General features: G+C 49.8%; 1 protein-coding gene across 1 annotated transcript; it reads right to left on the bottom strand.

Moving 5' to 3' along the window:
- Positions 1-252: 252 nt before the first annotated feature.
- Positions 253-14,890, bottom strand: TMEM129 (transmembrane protein 129, E3 ubiquitin ligase). The gene is made up of 4 exons (XM_088461635.1): positions 14,593-14,890; positions 12,817-13,291; positions 3,662-3,821; positions 253-595 (listed from the first exon to the last, which is right to left on the bottom strand). The coding sequence occupies exons 1-4, from the start codon at positions 14,795-14,797 to the stop codon at positions 347-349; spliced, it is 1,089 nt and encodes a 362-aa protein (XP_088317761.1). The 5' UTR covers positions 14,798-14,890; the 3' UTR covers positions 253-346.
- Between the last annotated feature and the right edge of the window lie 4,786 nt (positions 14,891-19,676).

Genomic DNA, 19,676 nt, shown 5'->3' with positions numbered 1-19,676 from the left:
AACGGCCTGTTGAAGGTCGCTGTAAGTCTTGAGAAACCAAATCTAGAAACCTCCTCCCATTGCACTGTAGTTGAAGTTATATAAAAACCTGAATCTGGAGAAAAAGTAGAAACGTCTCTTACGATTAGTATGAAAGCCATCTACAATCTTCACCCCACCTTTACCTTTACATACGTGGCCTGAGGACAACCAGAATCCATATATACTGTATGTGAAAAAAACACGTCAGAGCTCATGTTTCTAAGTTTGGGGAACATACCAGAACACGTTGGCTTATAGAACAAGTCCGGAATAGAAAGATACCCGGAGAGCAAGGGGGAGGGGGGAGGGGGGGGGGTCGGAAGAGTCACCGTATTATACAGACGTCCACAATGCAGAATTTGGCTCGGCAAGTTGGGCAAGGCACTTGGCTCGACAGCCAGGTCTCTGGGTGCTGCTGGTCCTGGCGGCTTGCAAACCACTTGCCCATACAGGTAAGGCACCACATGGGCCTGCAGTAACACTGCTGACATTCTCCTTCGTTGGGCTCCTGGCAATATTTCACCAGCTTGATGTTGGCGTTAGTCTGCATGCAGCCAATGCAGGTCTCCAGCTCCTGTGAAGACATGTATTGAAGGGTTGTTACATGTATAAGTAATACTAGAATGCAGTAGAATGGCCCGAGGACAAATAAAACAGCAAATAATCCTGAATGGGACATTGGGCCTGATTCAGCAAGGAACGCAACTGCTAAAGCATATGCTACTGCATTACAACCGCATTCACAAGCATATTTTCGCAGCAGAACTGCGTGCACGATTGCTACCCGCGATCGCAATAATGATCAGAGCAGAATCAGGCCCATTGTCATTAGATTTCCATTCTCTAATGTGCACTTGTCTCCTACAATTAGTGGAGTCAGCGATCAGTGACGGCGCTCACTCGATCCCTCCTACGGAATCGTTATGTATTACCGCCGGACCTAAACCTGGCAGATGAAATATAGACGCCGGAAGGCCAGCAGATGAAAATCCTGACTGAGGTGAGTATTTATCCTATCCGCTCCCCCCCCCATCCCTCTAACCCTCGCTTAGGGGTGCCTAACCCTAACCTTTTACCCTAGTGCCAAAAACCTAACCCCCCCTCCCAGCACCCTACCCCTAACCCTCCCGGGGGGTGCCTAACCCTAACCTCCCCCTGGTGGTGCCTGACACCAACCCCCCCTAACCCTAAGTCTCTCGGGGGGTGCCTAACCCCAAGTCCCCCCAGGAGTCCCTGAACCTAACCATCCCGCTGTCGGGAAGCCGGCGGTCGGCATTTTGACCGCCGGCTTCGTGACTATATCCCCCTTCCATTTTTGGTGGGCCCAGCAGTTCTATGACCAGTGATGTAGGACTTAACACATTCTTTTTTTATAGAAGATAATAAATATGTTTTCAATGGATTGTATATATACACTGTACTGAATACAACTATAATGTTTCAATATACGTACCAGAATTTCCCGAACTCAGCTATTACAGTCCATGTTTTAGGAATATCCATGCTTGAGCATCGGTTACTTAATTAGTACCTCAGCAATTTGACTTAACCATCTGGACTCAAGCATGGCTATCCTTAAAACCTGGACTGTAACGGCGGAGTTTGGGAAACTCTGCGAATATACTATTTTATATATGGGCCGTGTTTAAGGGAATAAGCAAAAATACAATGATACACTGTACACATAACTTGCAGTTAAGTTAAGCCAGGTACACACTATATGATATACAGAGGTGTTCTTATGCGCCACGCAGTGTGACGTGCTTGGCGTGAGCGAGTCGCCAGGTCCCGTAAAACTCGGCTGGCGCCGGGCGTCTTTTATTGCTGAAAATGATATTGGATATGTGACACTCGTATATCTGTGTGCGAGTCTGTATATGAACCACAACGGAACTCGGAATGAAAAAAAAAATCTGCGTCCGCTACATTCTAGCACTTCCTATACAGATTCAGATAATCTGCTTGAGCGTCAAACTCGCATTGCGACCTAAGCGCATTTTAGAAAAGAAGCCAGGCGCTAGCAGAGTCTCTCTGGACCTGGCGGGCTAAGAGGGTCATTTTATGGTGACTGCAGCAAAGGACACATCTCTATCTAACAATATATCGTTCCAACGCAGATTGGAACGATACATCATACAAATCACGCAGTGTGTATGCCAAGTGTGCATTCACGAGGGTCATTCGGGACGAGGCAATTAACGACGCCATGCTGTAACGTGTAGCACGTAGCGATGCATTGCGCCGTCGTACACCGGATTCCATTGCAGAATACGCACACATCGCATAGTGTGTACCCAGCTTTAAACCAGCCATATTGTCGACAACCCGAAGAGCTTGGTCTGCTTTCTAAGCTGACTTTACATATAGTGGAAGCAATGAAACAAAAGACTGAGGGGCAAACATAGATTCTGATTTGTCGAAATGGCAATTTTGCAGTGGCATTTAAAGGGGCAATTTTTTATTTTTTTAAATCAATGTTTTGTTTTTTTTGCTTTTTATTTTAAATTGAGTACATTTTTATTGGTTTCTAGAAGTACATTAACAATATATATATATATATATATATATATATATATATACACACACACACACAGTATTATACACATAAAGTTATATATATATATATATATATATATATAACACATACACACACATAAACACACACATAAGCACACACACAAACAAGAGTATCTGGAATATAAAACCTAGAGCTACAAACTGCATCCCCAGATCCATTTCTTATTTTAAAAAAAAGAAGATTAAGAATATACAATATTAAATCAGTATACCAAAACAATATAAAAAAAAAAAAATTCAAATAAAAAAGGTACCACACTATACAAATATTGGAATATTGTCAAAAATATCACCTGAGAAGTTGGCAAAATCAACTAGATCCCAATAAATTCTTCTTTCAACTTATCACACAGCACATTACCCTCCAACAAAGTAATAATTTACTACATTATCCTAGCAATAATACACTGGTCAACCATTAGGCAGTGCACGGGCATAACAGGATTTAAGCCAACTGCTCCTTTTAAAAATCAATGTTAAAGGCAAAATCAGGTTGGTTTTCCCTTTAAAAAATAAAAAATTGCAACTTTAAGTCCCGAGACAAAATCCCTGAAAAATCGGCACTTTTGACGGCACCTTGAAAGGTGAGACAGGACATAACAAAAAGACCCCGGTTAGAGGAATAATCCTGTGACAAATAATTATTCAAAAAACGGGAATAAGGATATTTTGCGATATAGGTTACGAAACATACTGATAATAATGTGCTTAAGCTCTTAGAACACAAGAGGCTTGAGGCACAGTGAGAACGGGTTTGCGCAGTGTATATTGCGTGGGCACACGCTTACAAAGCAAACACGCATTATGCAAGATGGCACGTTTGCAAACACACGAATATGCACCTGCCAGGATATGTATCACCACCACCAATGAGGATGACTAAGTGAACACTGCGCGCACACTGCCGATAATCTTGTATGGCTCTGGGTATGGATGAACATACCCCATTTTCCATGCTCTCTTATTTACAGTAGTTTATGCCCATTTTCCAGGTGTACTGTGAATCACTGATTATGGCAGATGCACATTCTGGCGCCTGGCTACCAAGCAGTCTTCTTCTCACCTGGTTGCTAGGCAGCTCGTAGAACCGATTGGCTTCCACAACAGATCGGAAGGTCTCCAGGAAGATGTCACTCAGAGTCTGATGGATGACGACATTGGCTGCGTTTCGGATGGGGGCATGAAGCTTCTCCCGCAGTTCCCCATATTCTGTTGAATTCAACCTGCAAATGTATCAACGATTACTATGAATAAAAGTACAAGGCACCTGCACAGATCTTACTGAAGGGGAGCTGCATCAAACTTTCGAGAGAGATAAAGTGGAGAAGTTGCCCATAGCAACCAGCCAGCTTCTAAGTCATTTTTAAGACTCTGCTACACAAATGATAGCGATACAGCTGATTGGTTGCGGTCTCTCTCAAAAGGTTTGATACATCTCCCTCAGAATACTGAAATCTGAAAAGTTAGCACCTCTGCAGTGCGATTATGCGACAGATATACTACAGCTAATCTCGGTGATTACCTTTATATGGAGACAAAAAATATGAGATATGGTAAGAACTTACCCTTGTTATCTCTATTTCTACGAAGTCCATAGGGTTCCACAGGATACCTTGGGGTATAGGTGTGACGTCAGTCGCAGGGCACCAAAGAGTTAAGCTTTCAGCCTCCCAGGATGCACTAGGTCCCCCTCCTATACCCCGCCCCCGGGCCAAGGCACCTCAGTTAGTTACCAAGCCATAGGCCGGAGGAGGAGAAGGAAGAGAGAGAACAAAGATCTGGACACATACAAGAATCACATTCTCACCAGAGGGAGACGGAAAACCGGTGACCAGAGCAAAGCCCATCTGCAGCACAGGTGCGACAGGGCGGGAGTCCTGTGGAACCCTATGGACTTCGTAGAAATAGAGATAACAAGGGTAAGTTCTTACCATATCTCATATTTTCTACTTCAGGGTCCATAGGGTATCCACAGGATACCTTGGGGATGTCCCAAAGCAGTATCCTTTAAGGGTGGGGACGCTCCTGTGCAGAAAGGAGAATCCGCCGCCCGAAGGAAGCATCCTGAGAGGCGAAGGTGTCAAACCTGTAATACCTCACGAAGGTATGGACAGAAGACCACGTAGCAGCCTTGCAGATCTGAACTGCCGAGGCACCACGTCGAGCTGCCCACGAAGGACCCACAGACCTAGTGGAATGAGCCTTCAGAGAAGGAGGGACCGGTAGGCCTTCATGAAGATAAGCTTCAGAAATAGCCATACGGATCCAGGCTGCCAAAGTTTGCTTTGAAGCAGGCCAACCCTTTTTACGGAAGCCAAAGAGGACAAACAAAGCGTCCGACTTCCTAAACGAAGAAGTGCGGTCAACCTAAGTCCTTAAGGCCCGCACAACATCCAAAGAGGCCTCACCCACGGAAAGACCCGGTGAGTTAAAGGCCGGAACAACTATTTCCTCGTTAATATGAAACTGGGAAATAACTTTGGGAAGAAACTCGGGCCGAGTGCGGAGCACTGCCCTGTTCCCATAAAAAAACAAGAAAGGGGGTCTACAAGAAAGAGCCCCTAACTCAGAAACACGTCTGGCCGAAGCAATGGCCAGAAGGAAAACAGTCTTAGCTGTTAGCCATTTAAGATCCACTGAGCCCAGTGGTTCAAACGGCGGTCCTTGGAGAGCCCTCAGGACCACAGCCAAATCCCAAGGCGCCACAGGTGGAACAAAGGGCGGCTGAATGCGGAGAACACCCTGCATAAAGGTGCGCACATCCGGGATTGTAGCAATCCTACGGTGAAACCAGACAGATAGGGCCGAAACCTGTACCTTCAAAGAAGTAAGGCGAAGCCCATGATCTAGTCCCGCTTGCAGGAAGGCGAGAATCCGAGACAGACGAAACTCCCGCGGTGCATAACCTCTCGGTCGACACCACTGGAAGAACGTATGCCACACGCGATGGTATATCCTCGCGGAAGACAGTTTCCGAGCTCGTAACATGGTACGCACCACAGAGCTGGAAAACCCCCGGGACCTCAGCATGGCCGTCTCAACAGCCACGCCGTCAAAGACAGCCGAGTCAGGTCCGGGTGAAGGCAAGGACCCTGAGACAGAAGGTCCGGTCGTAGCGGCAACCGCAGAGGAATGTCCACGGACAGACCCTGAAGGTCTGAGAACCAGTGCCGTCTGGGCCACGCGGGAGCTATCAACAGGAGCGTCCCTCCTTCCTGTTTGAATTTCCGGATTACCCGTGGAAGAAGGGAGACCGGAGGGAACAGGTATGCGAACCGGAACGTCCACCGGACGGACAGAGCATCCACCAGAGACGCCCCTTCGTCTCTTGTGCGAGACCCGTACACCGGCAACTTGTTGTTGTGCCGGGACGCCATGAGGTCGATTTCTGGAAGACCCCACCTGTCCACCAGTAGTTGAAAAACGTCCGGGTGCAGGGACCATTCCCCCGGATGAACGTCCTGGCGACTTAGAAAGTCCGCCTCCCAATTGAGCACTCCCGGGATGAAGACCGCTGATATGGCCGGAAGATTGCGCTCCGCCCAAACCAGGATCCGAGAGACCTCTACGAGAGCCGCCCGACTGCGAGTTCCTCCTTGCCTGTTTATGTAGGCCACGGTGGTAGCGTTGTCCGACTGGACCTGCACCGGGCGACCCTGGAGAAACCGCTGTGCCTGCTGGAGAGCATTGAAGACCGCACGGAGTTCCAAGATATTTATTGGAAGCTCCGCTTCTGTCGGCGTCCACCTGCCCTGGAACAAGTGTGGACCCGAAACTGCTCCCCAGCCCCGAAGACTGGCGTCCGTTGTCAACAGGACCCAATTTGGAACCCAGAACGGACGTCCCTTGTTGAGGTGGGTCGTCTGTAACCACCACGTAAGGGACAGGCGAACCTCCTGGGTGAGCACAATCGTCTGGGACTTCAGAGACTGAGTCAGCCCGTTCCACTTGGACAGGATCAGGTGCTGCAGAGGTCTGGAGTGAAACTGGGCGTATTCCACCATGTCGAACACCGACACCATGGAGCCCAGTAACCTCATCGCCGAGTGTAAGGACACCCGGCGGCTGTGCAGACAACTGCGCACCCTTGACTGTAAAGCAGAGATCTTGTCCTCCGTCACGAAGATCCTTTGCTGTCCCGAGTCCAATAAGGCTCCAAGATGCAGAATCCTCCGAGACGGGATTAGAGTGGACTTCTGCCAGTTGATTAGCCAGCCGTGCCGTTGCAGCAGTGCAATGGTCAGGTCCAAGTGGCGTAACAGGAGCTCTGGAGATCCTGCCACCAATAACAGGTCGTCCAAATACGGCAACATGCGGACTCCCTGCAGCCGCAGAGAAGCCGCCATGACCGCCATCACCTTGGTGAAAACACGTGGTGCTGTTGCCAGGCCAAAAGGTAACGCCCGAAACTGGAAGTGGTCGCTGCTGATTGCAAACCTGAGGAACTGTTGATGGCGCCAAAGAATAGGGACATGCAGGTAAGCGTCCTGTATGTCCAATGACACCAAGTAGTCCCCAGGTTCCAGCGCCAGAATGATGGACCGTAGGGTCTCCATCCGAAACTTCGGGACCCGCAAAGACTTGTTGAGTGCTTTGAGGTTGAGTATCGGACGATATGACCCATTGGGTTTCTGTACCAAAAATAGATTTGAATAGAAACCCTGGCCCCTCTGGGAGAATGGAACCGCCACTATAACTCCAGCCTGGAGCATAGTGTGCAATACCTTCCGCAGCTCCGTAGCCTTGTTCCGGTCTGATGGGAGACCCGTGGTGAAGAAGCGAGCCGGGGGTCTGTGCCGGAAGGAGAGGGCGTATCCGTGGGAAACCACCTCCAGAACCCAAGTGTCTGTCGTAGTGGTCGACCAACACTGGGCGAACTGTAGCAGGCGGCCTCCCACCCTGGGATCCCCCAAAGGGAGGCCCGGACCGTCAGGCCGCAGGCTTGTCATCTGGCTTGGGGGCCGGACGTCTGGTACTCCATGCCTGCTTCCGGGGCTTGACCGATTTCTTAGGGCCAGCCTGTCGAGGAAACGACTGTGGTTTGGGCCTGCCCTGGGCCCTAGATGACCGAAAGGACGATGGTCCCGAACCAGAAGGAGCAGCGGCCGACGGGAGACAGGCAGATTTGGCTGCCGCCAGCGTGGCCACAATCTTATCCAGATCCGGACCGAAGAGAACTTCTCCGGTAAACGGCAACGCTTCCAGACCTTTCTTGGAATCTGCGTCCGCCTTCCAGGATCGCAGCCACAAGGTGCGACGAGCAGCTACCGCTGCTGAAGAAATTCTAGACACCAGAGTACTAATGTCTAGAGCCGCCTCGTTGATGTAGGTGGCCGAATCACGGAGATTGCCAATCAACTCCGCCTGATCGGCCGGACAGTCGGATTCAAAAGAAGCCTCTAATGAATCCGCCCAGCGCTCCATCGCTCTGGCAACCCAGCAAATGGCCATAGCCGGCCGTGCTGCCCCCCCTGCAAGGGAATAAGCGGACTTCAGGCAGATTTCTACCTTGCGGTCCGTAGCATCCTTAAGGGAGGACATGGATGGCATCGGCAATGTGGCACTACGGACAAGACGGGTCACGTGAGAATCCACCTGTGGAGGGGATTCCCACTTCGCAAAATAATTATCCGCGAACGGATAAGCCACCGCCAGGCGTCTCTGCGGCTGGTATCTTTTGCCAGGTTGTTTCCACGCCTCCTCTAAATGGTCCACCAACTGACCCGAAAGAGGAAAGACTGTGGCATCGCCCTTCACATCTTTGAAAAAGGCATACTTAGATTTAGCCGCTGGGGGAACTTCGTCCTCAATCACCAAGGCTGTGCGGACCGCCCGAATAAGTCCAGGAATATATACTTTGGACTTAGCATCAGCGTCCTTAGTATGGAGAGGTTCCTGATCGTAAGGATGTAGAATCTCCCCATCATCAGACGTCCCTTCGTCATCCTCATAAGGAGCGGACAGAGACGCCACCGGCCTTTTATGAGACCGCATCACAGACTCCCCTTGCAACACATCCGACAAGTGCTGTACAGAACTTGTCAGGGAGTTAACCCACGCTGGCTCCTGAGAACCCGGGAGCGGGGAAATAGGGAGACTGTGGGGTACCACCAATTGTCGTGGGAACCCCTGCATGGGTGACGACACCACAGACTGCTGGGACAAACCCATCGGAGTAAACGCGGGCTGCGGAGCTAACTGGCCCACTAAAGCTGTTAACGCCTGAGCGAAACAAGCCCAGGGCGGCTCCTGTACCGGTGCTGTAACCGTAATAGGCCGCGCCATGGACAAACACTGCCGGCAAAGGCCCTCCGCGCTACCCTCCCCCTCCGCTAATGGTACTTTGCACGTGGTACACTGTAGCCGGAGGGGAAAATCACTTTCAGACATGATGGCACCACGTATGTGACCTCTCTCACCAATTAAGTATTAAATAGGCGAGAGACCACCCTGCAGCACCGCACCGCAAGGGCTTTAGCAGAAAGAACAGGGACAGTAATAAAGCTGACAGTTTAGAGAAGAAAAGATTACAGGCAGCAGCGCTAGCACAGTCACATACAATGCAGAAAAATAACAATTCCTGCACTAACAGCGCTGATCACTCAACTACACAGACACAGGGCCTGGTAGGACACAGCGCTGCATACACAGACCTGACCACAGCGGAGGAGAGGTATGCGGGGGGACCCAGACCACGATGCTTCCGTCCAGCGCTTCCAGCAGCGTTCACCATGCGTTCTGGAGAAGATGGCCGCCGAGGAGCAGAGAGGAGGCTGGCCTGGGGGAGGAGCGCTGCCACAGGACCAGTCGGCAGCATGCAGAGAGGGCTGTGTGCAGCGGGGGAGGCGCCGGCTGTGAGACAGGGAAGGCGCGCTCCCCTGGCATGCATTTAACCCCTGGGACGCCGCAGCGCTACCGCTCTGCTGCGGTCCGCTGTCCCAGGGGGTAGTGGAAGCGCAGGTTGGTCGCCTGGCTCCACGCTGCAGCCAGTCCCCAGGGAGCCCCCTGCCTGGGGACTTAGGACCATGTGATCAGCGGGGACCCACCGCGGGACCCCGCTGCTTACCTCTGTCCCCCTTGAATCCGGCCATGGTCCGGAGCATCTGGGGTCACCGCTAGCTGTGACCCCAGATGCCCACCAGCATCCCCGGATCAGTACCGGCGTTCTGGTACCGGCGGGGTGTAGGGAAGACAGCATGGACGTCAGGACTGACTGTCCATGCTGTTCATCCAGATGTGCAGCCACAGCTGCATGAAGAATAAGCTTCAGGGGCTCTTCTAGCCCCCACTCCAACAGGTGCACCCGACTCCGGCCGGGCACCAAACTAAACTGAGGTGCCTTGGCCCGGGGGCGGGGTATAGGAGGGGGACCTAGTGCATCCTGGGAGGCTGAAAGCTTAACTCTTTGGTGCCCTGCGACTGACGTCACACCTATACCCCAAGGTATCCTGTGGATACCCTATGGACCCTGAAGTAGAAATACACCATGTTTTTAATGATTTCCATCATTTATAACCCTTCTGCAGGGTGTTCTGACTATTGCGATTACAGGACTGTGCTCCCCCAAAAAATAAGAGTTATGGTAGACTTAACTTTGTTAACTCTTCTTCTAGGTCCATAGGGTCCACAGGAACTACCCTGACGTATGTGGTTGGAGAGATCCAGGCACCAAACAGTCAAAACTTTAGCTCCCAGAATGCACTGGTCCTCCTCCATATATACCCTGCCCTTAGTCACAGGCATTCAGTTTGTAAGCAAGCACAAATGGCAGAAGAAAAGTGAAGGAAACATAAATTACACTAGAAACACTCTCACAAAGATGAAGGAATCAGTGACAAGAAGGAAGAGATCCCAACTGAGGCCAGGTGCATCAGGGTGGGCGCCCTGTGGACCTTGAAGGAAAAAAAAAAAAGTTAACAAAAAGGTAAGGCTACCATAACTCTTATTTTCTTCTTCGGGGTCCACAGGATCTACCTTGGAGATGTCCTAAAGCAATTCCCTTAAGGGTGGGGACGCTCCTGAGCAGAGCGGAGAATCCGCTGCCCAAATGAAGCATCCTTGGAGGCAAAAGTATCAAAAGCATAAAATTTTAATAAAAGTGTGGACAGAAAGCCAGATGGCCACCTTGCACAACTGTTCCACATAGGCGCCATGTCTAAATGCCCACGATGATCCCACAAACCGAGTAGAATGTGCTGTCACTGTGTTAGGGACAGGGAGATCAGCCTGTGTATAAACCTGAGAAATAGTCATACACAGCCAGCGAGCCAGAGTCTGCTTTTTATATGGTTTTCACAAGCGAGGCTGGCCAGCCAACACAAAAAGCGCATCAGATTTCCTGATGGAATTGGTACGATCCAACCATTTAAGGTCGACTGCGTCCAAGGACTCAAAGGGAGGAGCCTGCAATGCCCTAAGAACCAAGGATAAATCCCACGGTGCCACCGGAGGGACAAACAGAGGTTGTAGACGGAGAACACCCTGAAAAATTTTTCTAACATTCGGCAGAGGAGCAATTCTGCGCTGGAACCAAACTGACAATGCAGATACCTGAACTCTCAAGGTAGCCAGACGATGGCCTAATTCTAGTCCAGTCTGGAGAAAAGCAAGAACTCGGACGACCCTAAAAACCTTAGGGTCATACTTTCTATGGGAACACCACAGAAAAAAAAAATGAATCACAGAAGTAAAAAACCTTTTGATTTCAAGACGGAAGACTCAAGAGCCACGCCGTCAAGAGCCTATCTCCCATAAGCTGCATCAACATACCATGTACACTGGCCTCATGGCAGTAGAATAGTCTTCTGCCGATCCCCAGCGTCAGATGATAAGGTCCCGGTGGTCTACTGAGGGGGAGCGGCCGGGCCTTCACTTGCAGCTGCTTCGGGTGCGTCTCCAGCGCAGGAAGCAAAGACTTCCGTGCACTATTCCCTATAAACGAGGAATCGCCTAACCCGACATCACTGTGAGTCTGATTGCAGTCCTGGCCTCCAGTATCACTTCTAGCCAAGCTCTGCTGAAATCACCAGAGACGTTACTGGTGTTGCAGCATCGGCGGAGGTAGGAGTCGTCGCAGTGCATGCGTCATATTAGGACGCTGAGGACTGCTAACCCTGTAAAATAGTAAGTAAACCAAACCATAAAATAAAAAGTTTGGGATTACCAGAGCAGTTCCCTGTTCTAAAGGTGCGTCTGAACTGCTGCTGAGCACCAAACAAAAAACTGAATGCCTGTGGCTAGGGGCGGGGTATATATGGAGGAGGACCAGTGCATTCCGGGAGCTAAAGCTTTGACTGTTTGGTGCCTAGATCTCTCCAACCATATACCCCAAGGTAGTTCCTGTGGACCCTGAAGAAGAAATGTGCGCTTTGATAGTTTCCAGAGCTGGAGACGTATCACATGATGCAGCTGTAGCACATGTACTTGTTCTACGCGAGGAGACAACAGTAGTATATGTACTTGTTCTACGCCAAGAGATGACAGTAGTATATATGCCTAGTTTACTCCAGATGTTTTTTTAGTAGCAGTAAATGCTAAAATGACAGTACATTGTATAATCCTTCCATGTCTATGCAGTGTTATAAATAACGGTTCATATACCATGCAAAGTGCAATAAAAAACTGACGCACATACAAAATAATATTTAAAGTTCAATTAACTACAAACCCCTTTAAAATATTGAATGCAATCTGCTTTCTTGCTGCGGACAATTTAATTTTAATGGAAAAATGTGAATAGATCACAGCCGCCACAATAGCGGGATGGATAAAGGCGCAATCTGCCAATCAAAACTGGCCTCCAATTGTTATCAGGGCATACAGTTTTTTGCACCAGGGGTCGATTGCCCATAAATGATCCACCTACTAACAGGGTCATATGCGCCATTCTTGTAGATGGTATGGGACACATTTGCGCACACCCCCACCAACCCATCCCACCTCTCTAAGTGCAAAGAATAATTAGTGCAAAAATGCGTCAGTCACTATAGGGACAGATGAGTATATGTTTTCGGTGTGCATTAGCAGTAGAACTCTACAGTAGTCCCCATGTGGTTTTATTTTTTATTATGTTTTATCCCTTTTAATATTTAAACTTTTTTTTCCCCTTTTCGCCTAATAGGAGTATTTACATTTTAGCATTTACCCATCTATCCAGGTACGACTAAACCTGCAATTAAAATAATATCCAAAAAGCACTTACAGCAAAATCTAAATTACCTGATATCAAAAGGCCTAACTTTTGGATTAATGCTGGCCACCCGGATGGTAATAAACTGGACAGGGGTGTTTGCTTCAGGGGACAGTTCGTGCTGCCTGGATTCAGTGACTGTAAGGTGAATGTCTTGTTGCTGGGCCACATAAACCCTGTAAGTGGTCACTTTCATAACCCATGTGTCAGTGACAATAACTCTGGCCCCGGGCACCCCGGTTGCAAACTTGTCGATCCTCCGGAACTCAGTGTTGATAGAAGAGGCCACAACCCACCAGCCAGACTGTGGGAGCGCATGGTAGGACAGCAACCTCGCTAGAGGGTGGTTACTCCACCTCTTCTGTGACCAGTAGAGGGTGAGGAGGCTTGTAATCGTCGGAAGGATGACTGCAATCAATGTGTACACTTTCCAGCCATCACTAGCCGTGTAGATATAATAGAGCTTCTTCTCAGGGGCTGCAAAACACATTCCAATGTAATAGCCTGCAGACAAGGGGAAAATCAGATTACTGCTTTACAAAAAATAGACATATTTAGGGGTCTCTAAATTGCAGTTTGAAAATAAAGCTGTCCAGCATTTGTGGGCTAAATGCAAAAGCAGTCAGTATTTACCCTGCATACAAAAAAAATAAATACATTTATTTGCACCCCTTGTACTGCAACATGGTTTGTTCTGGTGCATAGTTACTTGCCTTTGTTTGCTTTCCCAATTCAGAGTCAGGCCCTGCTCCCTGACCGTCTGTGAATGACAGTCAGGGAGCATCTGGCGATGGTAACTGGAAGTGGCGGTAAAAACGCAGGCGTGTCACAACCATTTTGGGGGCATGTCTCACCCCGCGACTGCAATCATGTACACAAGGACTGCGACAAATGATCTGCAACCGATGTACAGAGATGCTTGGATTTGCAAAGCCGCAGGTTGGCGTCTTAATACATCTCAGGTAGCTTTGACATTTGCATATTTTTGCATAGCAGCCATGTACAAATTTGGAGCTGCAAAAGGCATTAGCGTACAACTCTGAATCAGGCCCAATATTATAGGATGAGTATTAGTGTTCACCCTAGGTCCGACGCGGGGTAGGGTGCCGGACCGTAGAAAAGGCACTGTAGTTTGCGCGCCCTATTCTTCACTCTTGGGTGCATGCCCAGCACTTACGGACATGTTGGGCTGCCCCCAAGCGCTCCGCTCTCTATGAATAGATGCTGTGCACACTGCACCACAATTTTCCCCACCCGCAGGACACTGCAGCCCATGGGTGGGGCCGGCACCCTGCATGTTGTTTTTAGCATGGCACCAACAAGGCACCGCCAAAAGGGCAGGGCCCTTTTGAAATAGGGTTGGGCGCGGCGCCTGACTAAAACAGCCTAGTGGGAACACGAAGTATAGCATACAGCACCACAAGCAGGCAGTGGCAGCAGATGGCGCAGCACCGGTGACCGGGAAAGTGCAGCTGATGGCGCAGCACAGGTGTGTGGGAAAAGGGCAGCTGATGGCGCAGCATGGGTGACCAGGGAAGGGCAGCAGATGGCGCACCTCGGGTGACCAGGGAAGGGCAGCAGATGGCGCACCTCAGGTGACCAGGGAAGGGCAGCAGATGGCGCACCTCAGGTGACCAGGGAAGGGCAGATGGCGGCGCACCGCAGGTGACCAGGGAAGGGATGGCACAGCACAGGTGACTAGAGAAGGGCAGCAGATGGCACAGCACAGCTGACCAGAGAAGAGCAGCAGATGGCACAGGAGGGATGACTAGGGAAGGGCAGGAGAGGCGCCGGGCACAGCTCACCTAGGGGCAGTATGGAGTGCAGCAGCACCGTGGCCGTGGTCCTCCTGATGTGGTGCTGGATGAAGCACACGTCCTCGCTCCCCAGCCAGCCGGACAGCAGGTTCTGCACCGTGATGCCAGCCGAGTGGAACTCATTGGGGGTGAAGACAAAGCACACAGCGAACACCACGTAGGCTAATGTGAAGGTGGCCGCCGGGCTCTCCATGGCAGCTGTGGGCAGCTTGGGTACTTCCGCCCGGCGGGGCGCCGGGAGCTGTAGTCCACGCGCACTAGCGGCGTCAAGTGATGCAATGGATCAGATGCCAGTCACGTGGGATCTATCGGTGGGCGGGGCGCTGCCCACACACGTGATACACAGACAGTGACACAGACAGAGGGATGATAAACATTGTAACTGGGACCACTCTGTGCCTCCTCGTGAAACTGAGTTATTGCTAGTAAAGCCACAAATCTGCATCTCTTAACTAGACCACAGAACTTAAGTGGTGATGGCACCACTGGGGCCAGCCTAGGAGACATGGGGCCTGATTCAGAGGGGCGCATGCCCTTTGCTGCTGCGATAACGTACGCAGCGACTTGCAAAATAATGCTAATGACTCAGCTGCCGTCGTCTAACAGAGGCGTCACAGATCTGCCGCTTACGTACAAAAGAGGAAACTTCGGTCGCACATCGAACCTCTCAGCAACCTTATGCTGTCTCAGAAATGACCGTTGACCATCTCACCTAAGACACCAGGGCCTCTCCAGCTGCCTACATATTTGCAGGGGCTCACTAGGGCACACCCAGAAAATGGTCAAGGCACGCTTGCATTTTTGTAGCCAACCCCCCGTTACCTCTCCCAAACGCTGACTGCCTGTCACTCACTTCGTGACTAAGGGCCTGATTCAGCAAGGATCACAATTGCAAAGCTGCGCGCAGGCAGCTTATTACGATCCTTGGTATTATGCAAATGCAGCAGGAGGTGTACTACATCCCCTTCTGCATTGCGATCCCAGCACTTGCGACGGAGGTCGCAGGCTTGGATCACCATCAAAACCATCGATGGTCAATGGTCGCGATGGTGGATGGCGCCGGGCGTCCAGCCAGCTGAGTAAGCCTCAGCTTACTTAGGCAGGCCGGCTTGTGAATCCAGGACATTGTGTTGATCAACGCAGATCCTGGGCTGGCCACACCCGGGAAAACGGCAGACACGCCCCCATTTCTGGGTACACCGACTGCTCCGGACCCCCACCCTTTAAATGCCTCTGCCTGTCAATCAGGCAGAGGCATTCAAGGGTCTGCGTGCGGCTATGCAGGACCCATTCTGCAAACTCGCAGAATGGGTCCTGCGCATGCAAATCTGCGATCAGTGCACTGCTGAATCAGGCCCTAAATCCACACCGCATCCGCTGTCTCAAACCCATTGCTGCACGTGCGGCATTGGCGCATGTGCAGTAGCCAAAAATCGCTCCACTACATTTGAAATCGACACTGCATTCACCTCTAGGTCTGGCCCATAGTTAGGGTTGCAAATCGAACATCAATGGTCAGAGGCAGTGGCAGACCCAGAGGAGGGGCTGCAGCGCAGTCAAAAATTCAAATAGGGGAGCCACACCAACTGTCACTCAAAACATCACTGGCTGGGACTCACTGGCAGTTGGTGTGGCTCCTCTATTCGAATTTTGGACCGCGCTGCAGCCCCACCTCTAGAGCCTCCACTGGTCAAAGGTCAGTGGTTTTGCCATCAATGGTGAATGTTAAATACTATTTCAATGTATTTGGAGTTGAGAGCATGTGTCAGGATACATTACCGTGCGACTTTTTATTCGCAGTGTGATTGACTGTTAGGGCGCTTTTGGGGAAGGTAATGGGGAGTGGCGGCACAGAATGCAGGTGCGACGCAAACGTTTTGGTGGGGGGGTATGGTGTATCACCCTGCGACTGCCAACCCACACGCAAGGTATATGGCTCCAGCATCTCAATTCCCACAACCATTCTGCACGACCATAACCTCACTCAGGATTGCAACAAAGGAATGGTCTGTGTTCGATGTTGCGTCTTTGCACGCAGATGTTTGGATGTGCAAAGCCGCAGATGTCTCAATACATCTTCCGGCAGCTGCGACATTTGCATATTTTCACATAGCAGCTGCCTACAAATTTGCAGCTTCGACAGAATTATCATATTATTATCCTTTATTTATGTGGCGCCACAAGGGTTCCGCAGCGCCTTTCACAGTACATAAACAAATGAGCACACACAAAAAACAGGACATAGTTCATACACATTGCTGCATAACACTTGAATAAGCAGCAAGGCATCACAACCAAGTGTAAGGTGCCGTTGTGGGGAATTAGCAGTAAATGATAGTATAAGTAAGGGAAGGAGAAGCACATGAGGGAAGAGGGTCCTGCTTCTGAGAGCTTACATTCTAAAGGGGAGGGGGCAGATAGACAGGGGTGACACAGATGGGGTAGACAGTGAGGAAGGAGCATGGAGCAGTGGGTTAGGATGAGAGCTGGAAAGCTTTGAGGAAGAAGTTGGTCTTGAGAGCCCATTTGAAGATTAGGAGCCAGGTAGCAAAGTTATGAAAGAGTTTGGAGCTAGGGTCAGGGGGACGATAAATGTCAGCTACTCGAAGGTGAACTGGTTGGAAGAGGCGAATAGTATAAACCTTGAATGGAAAGAGTGAAAGGGAGGGTTCAGATGGTAAGACTTGGTAGGAGTAACCAGAGGATAGAAGGACTTCAACACCACCACCATAGCAACCACCAGGCCAGGATGTGTGAGAAAATGTGAGGCTCCCAAAGGAGATAGCTGCAGGAGAAGTGGTGTCAGAGGGGGAAATCCAGGATGGCTAGGAGATTCAGGGAGTTGGGAGATGAAGCGGTCATGGATGGGGACCAGTTTATCATAGACAGATCTGGCATTCCAGAGGGCACAGGAGAGAGGGACAGTCAAGAGGAGAGATGAGAATGAGATTATTAGGGTTGCTGTAGCTTGGAGGTGAGATTGATTTAGAGCAGGGGGATGAGGAGAGTGTGGGTATGTGGCGGGCTTTTGAATGAGGAAGGGTGACAGCAGGTGGTGGGCAAGGTGGAGGTTTACTAAACTTTCTTAGGAGATATAGTGAACGGAGATAAGGAACCAGCCAATCAGCTCCTAACTGCCATGTCACAGGTGGTGTTTGAAAAATGACAGTTAGGAGCTGATTGGCTCGTACCTTACCTCCATTCACTTTATCACCTAACAAAGCTTAGTAAATAGACCTCTTAGTGTGGAGTGGGTGGAGAAGAGGAGAGGTGACATGGAGAGAAGGGAGGATGCAGGGCATAGTGGTGGAGTAGCAGGACCATGGTGGAAGAGAAATGATTGATAATGGAGTAATGGGAGATGCGGTGGAGAGTACTAGATGGGATGAAGGGAGACAGAGGAGGGGAGAAAAGGGGGAGGGGAAGGAAGAGGAGACTATGGAGGGAGGAAAGAGGTGGGAACTGGTGATAGAAGAGAGAATTATGTAGCTGCTGACTGAGGGAGGGGGTGTTACAGAAAAGAGGGACATTGTGTAGATGAGCGAATTGGGGTTACAATTCTAAATCAGGCCCATTGATGGTTTTGTACTAATGTTAGTTTGTTCAACTTCCTGATGCATTCTGATTGGTGCCGACCTTTCGGACAGCACAGTGACAGATCTGCCTAACCATACCGATGTGGCACTGTGTAACTTGCTGCGCTGTAAAGATATAGGGCCTGAGGCTGTCGCATGCTGCCTGAATGTTTTTATTTTGCACATGCGTCCCAACTGTTAGGGCTCAGAGATGCAGAATGGGAATCAGAAGCACATGGAATAACAGTGAGCCTGACCCGAGTTTTATCCGCGTAAAACCCTGCTTGAGACCTGGGATTTTTTTCCTAGGTTCCTTTTCCACTGAGCCACGACCCGGGTTGACACGGCAATAACCCAGGTTTTCTTGGCGGTGGAAAAGGGGTATAATTTTTGTAACACATTCGGATCAATTCAATTACCTGCGAGTCCCCCCGTGGCGCGAGTAAGCACGGCTGTATGCAGCACTTACTAAACCTCTGGACTCGCACATTTTTGCGTGCAGCCCCTTAGGTCTGCGTGCAAAAATCCAGAAGTCCAGGGCGAGATCCTGCCACGAGGGGATTGTGGTGCTGTTGGCCGCGTTTCAATGCTGTGACAGTAATCTTCCGGCCTTCGAACAATGCAACCGCATACGCACATTTCACAGATGTGCCTGCCAGCACATTCTCATTATATACATACATACATATACGGTATATATATATATATATATATATATATATATATATATATATTTATTTACAATCCGGGGAGGCGTACTCCAGGGACCAGGAGAATGTTGAAGCTGTTGATCTCTGTGGCATTGGGACTTCGGTGATATCGAGTGAGTTGCAAATCTATGAATCAGGGTCCGTCACTTATAAATGTGAACAACATGCAGAAACTACTGTTTCCTTGTGTTTAACAGGCACATTCACATTGATGAGTAACAGGCCTCCATGTCAGTGATCTAGTGCCCATCATGGGCGCCCCCGCTAACTTCCAAAATAAACGCACATTACCAGTAATCTCAGTAACAGTTAAAACAATTAATTTAATCAAAGAAATAGACATCTAGCCATTAATATTATAGCAGCAGGAGAGGGAGGGAGGGGGTGCAGTGCACACTGTTGACAGTACTAAATAACTGTTTTTATTAAAATAATGGTCAATATTTAAGATAGGGAAATAAGGACCAGGGGAAAATCCTGAAGCGGTCCTTTAAATCAGGGTAACTGGGGAGCTACACGGTATTTCTTTATTGATAACATTAGCAACATATACAATCTGTTATTCAGCGTCATTAAATGCTCTACAGATCACGAAAAGGGGCAAAAATTAAAATGTAATTGCAACTAACTAGGAAGAGACGCCCAAATGGTGCGCATGCGCAAAAGCTCCCCCCCGCGCGTCCCCGGGACTAAGCAATGCCAACATGGGCTCGTCCCCGCTCTGTCCCGCTTTGTGATTGGTCGGTTCGTATCAGCGTGGTGACGTTGTCAGTCGTTCTGGCCGGTG

This window comes from Taudactylus pleione, unplaced genomic scaffold (genome assembly GCF_031769625.1).
Source record: "Taudactylus pleione unplaced genomic scaffold, aTauple2 ptg001084l, whole genome shotgun sequence".
Lineage (NCBI taxonomy): Eukaryota > Metazoa > Chordata > Amphibia > Anura > Myobatrachidae > Taudactylus > Taudactylus pleione.
Note: the sequence above shows the minus strand (reverse complement) of the source record. Positions and strands in the feature narration are given on the sequence as shown.

Bases quoted from the DNA above. Each gene is read 5' to 3' on its own strand.
- TMEM129 (XM_088461635.1), bottom strand. From the start codon at position 14,797: ATGGAGAGCCCGGCGGCCACCTTCACATTAGCCTACGTGGTGTTCGCT. The intron at 3,822-12,816 runs GTAATTTAGATT...ATACATTTGCAG, and splicing joins GTTAGGCCTTTTGATATCAG to GTTGAATTCAACAGAATATG. The intron at 596-3,661 runs GTGAGAAGAAGA...ATGTCTTCACAG, and splicing joins ACGAGCTGCCTAGCAACCAG to GAGCTGGAGACCTGCATTGG.